Raw genomic sequence first — 7,852 nt, 5'->3', positions numbered from 1 at the left:
ATAACTCTCATGAAAATTGAACAATTAACTTATTTTGAACATTAAAAAAAGCTCAAAAATTTAAATATTATAGACCGAAGGGAGTAGTAATGCAGTATCTTAGGAAATGAAAGTATAACTTGCCACAACCAGGGGCGGTTCTTGAATAGGGATTACGCATTCGACCGAACCTGTTAGCTTTAGTTTAAACCATATATTCATCTTAAGCTCTTTTTTTTGAGATATGTATAAATTATTAATTTAGAATTCAATAATTTTGAAAGACTAGAATCTCAAACCTATAAACTTCAAATCCCAAGCGTGCCATATATTAAAATATATTAATTGTAAAAAACTCTTTAATCATTCTCTCTCTACCTCACTTTCTTTCTTGTTTATGTCTATAAAATCCAAACATTCCACACACCAAATTCTGCCTCACCCTCAAACAAAGAAAGAGAGAAAATTAATAATGAGGAACCAATACTTGTTACTTTGGGTATTTTTAGGTGTTTTTGTGTTAATCACTTTGAATAAAAGTGTTCATGTTTCAGCTCAAGAATACATTAGTTTGGGGAAACCAAAACATAGACATGATAATATGCAACAAATGGAACAACCATTATCAGGAATTCAAATCCACAAGACTGTTCTTGCTTTAACTAAATCTGCCTCCATTCATGTTGAAGGGCCTATTCTTCTTGGCTCTATGGTAATACTTTCTTGTTCCTCTTGTTGCAATTTCAAATTAAGCCAGGAATTTCGTTAATGATGTTCAAGATTTAATATATACTTAGCTAGCGTTTGGTTATAGATTTTGAGAGTAAATAGTTTTTAAAAATTTATCTGCAAATATCTGTTTGGTCATGAAATTTAGTCATCTGATGTTCAAAACTTGTTCCTGAGAGTTCCACTCACAAAATTTTAATTTTTTTCAAGTAAAATGCATGTCAAACACAATTTTAAAATTTAAAAATTACAACTTCAAAAAGCCTTTAAAATTTCATATTTCAACTTTAAAATCTATTGTCAAACGGGAGCTTAACTTCCTCCATCTAAAATAGTTCCCATATATATAAATTAAGATGGACGGAGTAAGAGTAATATTTGATCTTTATATATATTGTATAATTTTTCGACCCTTCATTGTTTGTAGACCTACCTTGGATGTTAGCGGATTTAGTTAAATGATATAAATTATAATCATATAAATAATAAAAATTCATAAAATCGACTTCAACTTATTTACGATTATTCGCTCTATTCCCACCGACCAATCCAAAAGAAAAATAGTACTGTAGTACAAAACTATTTTTTCATATTTGATTAGCTTAAATGTTTTGAAAAATGTTTTTCAAATTATTTTACTTTTCTCAAATTTTTTAAAAAATGACTTTCCTCCAAAAATTAAGTGAAACATTTTTCAAAACTCTCTTTCAACCTCAAATTACAATTATTTTTTTTACCCCACCTCGTACCGCGACCCTCCCCATCCCAAAGATTAATTTTTTTATTTATTTTTTTTAAATTTCAATTTTAAATACTTTAAATTTTAAAATTTCCAGTTCTTTTTTAACCCTACCCAACTCCTGACCACTCCTACCCCCCCTCCCTCCCACAATTTTTTTTAAAAAATTTATTTTTGAAAAGTATTTCAAATTATAAAAATTTCATTTTTTACCTCATCCCTACCCTCAATCCCCTACCAACCTCCCCCCTCCAAAATAAAAATAAAATTAAGAATTGTTTCTGAAAAATATTTTCAAATTTCATTTTTTATCCCTTACCCCCATATTAGCCCCCCCCCCCCTCCAAAAAATATTAAAATTTGTTTTTTTTTAATCTAGTTTAAAAGTCAGGTTTTAAATTGGGTGCGGTCGGATCCCGATTCGAAAGTTGAATAGGGTCCCGATTTGAATGTTGGGTCTCGCATCAGTTGTGGATTGTTGAGGTTGGGTCTTTGTTTGGAAGTTGTTTCTCGATTCGAGTATCGAGATCAGATTCGAGATTAATTGATTGTGTCTACGTTCGGGTGTCGAGGTCATTAACTGGGTCGGATATTCGATTTCGAATTGGGATCGAGTCTCAGTTTGAATGTCGGATTTTAGGTCTAGGTTCAAATGACAGGATCAAATCTCAGGTCAGAAGTTGAATCCCGAGTTGAGAGTCGGATGGGGTCTTGGATCAGTAGTCGGGATCGGGTCCTGGGTCGGGAGTAGTCGGGGTCGGGTCAGGTCGGGTCTTGATTCGAAAGTCGGGTCCTGATTCGGGTACCGGGTCTCTGATCAGGGTCAGGTCTCGAGTCGAGTGTTCGAATTTGGTCTTGAATTAGTCAGGGACCAAGTCCCGAATCGAATGCCGGGATCGAATTTCGGTTTGATCGTCGAGGTCGTGTCCAGGTTCAGATGTCGGAATCGATCCCAGTTCAAATGTCGAGGTTGGGGTCGGATCTTGAATCGATTATAGAGGTTGATTTTCAGGTTAGAAATTATTTTTCGAAAAATTATTTTCTACTCTCTAGCAAAAAATAAAAAATATTTTCTGTTCACCAACCAAATGCTAAAAAATATTTTCTACTCACCAATCAAATATGAGAAAATAAGTTAGAAATCCACTTATTTTCCAAGAAAATATTTTCCTTGGTACCAAACACAAGATAAATTTTTCAAACTGCACGAAGTTTCTTTCAATGATGAAATTAGATGTTCGAAAAAAGATTATTGGACATAGTACTCCAGTATTATTTTATATTACATATTTTTAAAAGATTGTCCAAAAAGAAATGATATTTTTTTTGTATTAAAAATAATTTTAAACTTTACACACAATTTTATATGTGTATAAAATGTTTTGAATCACAAATTTAAATATCTATTTTTTTTGTTAAACTCTTTGTTCAATCAAACATAATTCATACAAATTGTGATAGAAAAAATATCATTTAAAGTAAAAATAAAAACAAATAAAATAACTCTATGGTATTTTCTCTAATAGGAATAAAAAGGACAATAGAAGGTGAAAAGATCAAGAAAAGAATGAAAGAAAATTATACTTTCCCTTAGTTTATTTAATTTATTCTTCTCGTTGTACTAAATTATTTAAGTATTTTGCTTCCAAGAAAAAATAACTAAAATTTGTCTGCTTTTATTTCTTTTTCTCTTACCAACCAAACAAGATACAAAAAGTAGGCAAATTTTATTTGCACGATATTTTATATCAAATTAATAAATGTATAATATGTTTTTGAAAATTCGATTTCAAATTCAACATTCTATTCAACACTTCTCCGCAAACTCTTTCAATTATTGAATGTGCAAAACAAACTATTTCCCTTTAGGACGACTCAATAACTTTTGATACTATGATAATTGATGTTATGTAACTATGATAATTGATATGTGTTTCCACTTTAATACTTCACTTAACTATAATAATTTTAATTAATTTAACATAAATATTCGATGTGAATTTTGGATGATGATATTATAGGGTGAAGATGTTGAATGGGTTACAATAAACCTATGGAATGCAAATCCTACAAATGATGATTGGGTTGGAGTTTTTTCTCCTGCAAACTTCAAGTAAATCTCCAGTAATTATTTTATCTAATTACACCTAATTTACTTTTTGTTAATCTAATTAACAAGTAAAAATGTTTCAATTGCAGTGAATCCATTTGTCCCCCAGTTACCATTGAAGAACAAAAACATGGAGCTCCATTTTTGTGTACTGCCCCCTTAAAGGTATCTCTAAATTCATCTCATATATTTTTTATTTTTTCCTTCGTTTCAATATATATGACGATATTTGTTGAATTTAAGTAATAAAAAGCGTCATTACAAAACAACTTTTAGAATCCGTTTTGATTGGCTTATAAGTTGCTAAAAACAGCTTATAAGTTGTTTTCAGTTTTTTTTTAGGTGTTTGGTTAGCTAATTTAAAGTCATTTTGTGCTTAAAATAAGCCAAAAAAATAATTGGACCTATTTAGCAAAGCAATTTATAAGCTATTTTAGATAAACTAAGTCATACATGCACTTACACCGTCAAGTCATTTTTTTTCTTGAAACATTGGAATGATAAAATTGACATCTTTCTAAATTTGGCAACAATTTAACTTAAGATTTTCAATTTTGCCTCTAATTACGTACAAGGTTTCTTGAATTTATATGTAGGTATATTTGATTACTTTTTTTGGTGTTACAGTTCAAATATGCAAATTACAAAAATGCCAATTACACAAAGACTGGGAAGACTTCACTGAAATTTCGTCTAATTAACCAGCGTGGGGATTTCTCCTTTGCCTTCTTCTCTGGCGGTTTGTCAAACGTAAGTTGGTTGGTAGTTGAACGTTCTTTCGCTAGTGGTATTAGCATTATTTTGTTGTTCTCTCCATTTCACATTTTTTCGTTTTAGTTACTGCTCTCATTTTTGTATTTCCTTTTTTAAATCATGTGGAGAAGCTTTATTTTAAGCGATGATCTATTGCAAACAATATTTCTATCTCTACGAGATAGGAATAAGGTCTCCATAAGCATTACACTGAGCATGTTGTTGTTGTTGATCCCGATTCTCCAAAAATGTACTATTTTCGGAGGATCTGACATGAATCCCTCCGCATTTTTGGAAAGTCCGAGCAACATAGGTACAAGTACTTGAGCATACACTTGTATATATATATATATATATATATATATATATATATATGTATGTATTTTACTTCATGCTAATGATCAATATAATTTTCTGTCTGTTCTATGTATTAAAACGAATATTTGATGGATATGGACTAATAAATTCATGCTTGTTACAGCCTAAATTGATAGGCGTCTCGAATTCCGTCACATTTGCCAATCCGAAAGCACCTCTTTATCCGCGTCTTGCTCTTGGGAAGTCATGGGATATCGTAAGTTTTTCTGTTGCTATAATCTTTCTTGTTACATGGGGTTCAGCATCAATATTGAATGCAGTAGTATGTCGAGTTGATCGATTCCTTAAATTGAAGAACATGTTAAATTGATTCGTTATTTTGAATCCCCCTGTTAGAGTTTCTGCTCTGTCACCGCAGCCTGCATATTGGAGATTCGTGTTCGTATCAGATTAACTTGATACTCTTTTTCTCTTAGATGACTGTTACTTGGACAAGTGGTTACAACATAGACGAGGCTATTCCATTCGTCCAATGGGGTTGGCAGGGCCAAGAGCAAAAGCGTTCCCCAGCAGGGACACTCACATTTCATCGGAACAGCATGTGTGGTATGAGGACTTCTATTAAAAAATGACTGATTTTTTCCCTCTGCTTTTCTTATACATGCATTCTGATTAAAGTTGAAGATAGAGTAGAATTGTTGAATAATGTTATGAGTGCGTTTGTAGGAACACCTGCAAGAACTGTGGGATGGCGCGATCCTGGATTCATACATACAAGTTTCCTCAAAGATTTGTGGCCAAACATGGTGTAAGCTTTTCTTATGGGCAAGTTACTTCATCGTTGACATGTCACAGCCCTTTTTGAGCTCTTATTTTATGAAATTTCAGGTATACATATAAGTTAGGACACATGTTAAACAATGGTTTAATTGTTTGGAGCAAGCAATATTCGTTCAAGTCTCCTCCTTTTCCGGGGCAAGAGTCATTGCAACGTATTGTTATATTTGGAGATATGGGGAAGGTAATCTACTAACAATATCAGTTGTTCCAACAAAAACATATATCAAATGTATTCACATTGACGAATGTGGTTTTCCCATGTTTGTTGTTTCAGCAAGAGCGCGATGGTTCAAATGAATATGCTAATTACCAGCCAGGTTCACTTATGACAACTGACACTCTTATTAAGGACCTTGATAACATTGACGCGGTTTTCCTTATTGGAGATCTCCCCTATGCAAATGGATATATCTCACAATGGGATCAATTTACAGCGCAAGTAGAACCAATAACATCGAGAGTACCTTTCATGATTGCAAGGTCTGTTCATCATTGTGATTGTGGATAGTCTGCTTTTAAATATTTGAAATCTCATTTCGTGAAGAAAATTTGTTCTGCAGTGGTAATCATGAAAGAACTTGGGAGAATAGTGGGTCATTATACACTGGTACAGACTCGGGTGGAGAATGCGGTGTACCAGCTGAAACATTATACTATGTCCCTGCAGAAAACAGAGCTAAGTTCTGGTATGTGATTCATGTCAAACACACATATATTCATATTACTAGTGATGATAATATAAGAGCATCGTGTAATTAAGGTTAAAAAAGAAACTTTAAAAATCGAGTCCTTGCATATTGTTGACAGGTATGCAGCTGATTATGGGATGTTCCACTTCTGTATAGGAGACACTGAGCATGATTGGAGAGAGGGATCTGAACAGTACAAATTCATCGAGCAATGCTTCGCGTCAGCCAATAGACATAAACAACCTTGGTTGATTTTCGCTGCTCATCGTGTTCTTGGTTACTCGTCCAATGAATGGTACGCTAATGAAGGCTCGTTTGAAGAGCCCATGGGAAGGGAGCACTTGCAAAAGCTCTGGCAAAAGTATAAGGTTGATATGGCATTCTTCGGGCACGTCCATAACTATGAAAGAGTTTGCCCCATTTACCAGGTAATATTTTTTTAGTTATTTCACTTGGATATATTCAAAAACCATTCATTTTGTTGTTTCTCAAATTGTTGTATGTACAGAATCAATGTGTGAACAAGGAGACGTCACACTACTCTGGCGTAGTGAACGGAACGATTCATGTTGTTGTTGGTGGAGGAGGAGCCCATTTGAATAAATTCACCACCATTAACACCACATGGAGTGTGTTCAAAGATTATGACTATGGATTTGTCAAACTCACAGCATTTAACCAATCTTCCCTTCTCTTTGAGTACAAGAAGAGTAAAGATGGTAAAGTGTATGATTCTTTTACAATATCAAGAGACTATAAGGATGTCTTAGCTTGTGTCCATGATGGTTGTGAACCAACTACTTTGGCTGATTAAAGTCAAGTGTATGTAGAAAGGAAGAGTGTACTTTCAAGTTTCAAATTTTCATCTCTTATGTTTCCTTAAGTGGATGTTCTAGCAGTTATTGCTACCTAAATAAAAAAGATGGGCATATTGGATTTATTTTGTCCACAAGTGAAGAAATTTGCAAGTTGGTTCTAACATTTACAAACACCTTCATAATTGATATGAATTTCTTAATGCGGAAGTAAACAACAGTAAAAGAGATTTAGGTTTAGAATAAACAAAGAAATCGATGTCAAATAATTCAGAACCCAACAAAATACAAACTAAGAGAACCTCATCACTATAGTTTTACCCTTAAAAGGAAGCAATCCCTATTAAAAAACTTGCATAGTTTGGATCAACAAGTAAAAAAAATAAATTCCTCATCGGAGTCGTTTTGTTATTTTCGCTTCTTTTTCCCATTTGACCCTTTTTTCGTAGCTTTGGTTCAGCATTTATGACCTGTGGGGGTGGGTAGTTCGATTTCCAAGGTGAGCGGATGAATTTTGGAGAAGTCTGATCGGAGCTTTGATGGTTCCACTAGGTCTGGGGATGATTTTTAACTTAGTCAAAGAGTTAGTTCAGTTCCCGAGGTTTTCGAGGGCATTATTGTTATTTGGTTGGATTTTAAGCTTCTCTTAAGTTTTGAGTTAACCATGGGCAAAATTTGGTCAAAATCATTCCGAAATGGTGTTTTGATGATTTCAATAGGTTTAAAATGTGTTTTACGATTGATTTGCAGTATTTATTTATTTTTGGGGGGTTCTGAATGAGTTACGAGGGTCCTTTCTCGATTTTTGACTGTTTTGGGAGCTGCTGATATCTAGTGCCAAGTATCCTTCTTCGCATTCGCAAAGGTTCCATCGCGTTCA

The 7,852-nt window shown here is 33.4% G+C and overlaps 1 protein-coding gene across 1 annotated transcript; it reads left to right on the top strand.

The window, feature by feature from the left end:
- The first annotated feature begins 349 nt into the window (after positions 1-349).
- On the top strand, positions 350-7,097 carry LOC129891340 (nucleotide pyrophosphatase/phosphodiesterase-like). Its single transcript, XM_055966658.1, has 12 exons — positions 350-691; positions 3,469-3,560; positions 3,647-3,722; positions 4,185-4,307; positions 4,792-4,884; positions 5,105-5,234; positions 5,355-5,436; positions 5,517-5,649; positions 5,743-5,948; positions 6,029-6,154; positions 6,276-6,585; positions 6,666-7,097. The coding sequence occupies exons 1-12, from the start codon at positions 377-379 to the stop codon at positions 6,969-6,971; spliced, it is 1,992 nt and encodes a 663-aa protein (XP_055822633.1). The 5' UTR covers positions 350-376; the 3' UTR covers positions 6,972-7,097.
- The last annotated feature ends 755 nt before the right edge of the window (positions 7,098-7,852 follow it).

Source organism: Solanum dulcamara, chromosome 6 (assembly GCF_947179165.1).
Source record: "Solanum dulcamara chromosome 6, daSolDulc1.2, whole genome shotgun sequence".
Classification (NCBI taxonomy): Eukaryota; Viridiplantae; Streptophyta; class Magnoliopsida; order Solanales; family Solanaceae; genus Solanum; species Solanum dulcamara.
Note: the sequence above shows the minus strand (reverse complement) of the source record. Positions and strands in the feature narration are given on the sequence as shown.

Bases quoted from the DNA above. Each gene is read 5' to 3' on its own strand.
- LOC129891340 (XM_055966658.1), top strand. From the start codon at position 377: ATGTCTATAAAATCCAAACATTCCACACACCAAATTCTGCCTCACCCT. The intron at 5,235-5,354 runs GTATGAGGACTT...GTGCGTTTGTAG, and splicing joins TCATCGGAACAGCATGTGTG to GAACACCTGCAAGAACTGTG. The intron at 5,437-5,516 runs GTAAGCTTTTCT...ATGAAATTTCAG, and splicing joins GATTTGTGGCCAAACATGGT to GTATACATATAAGTTAGGAC.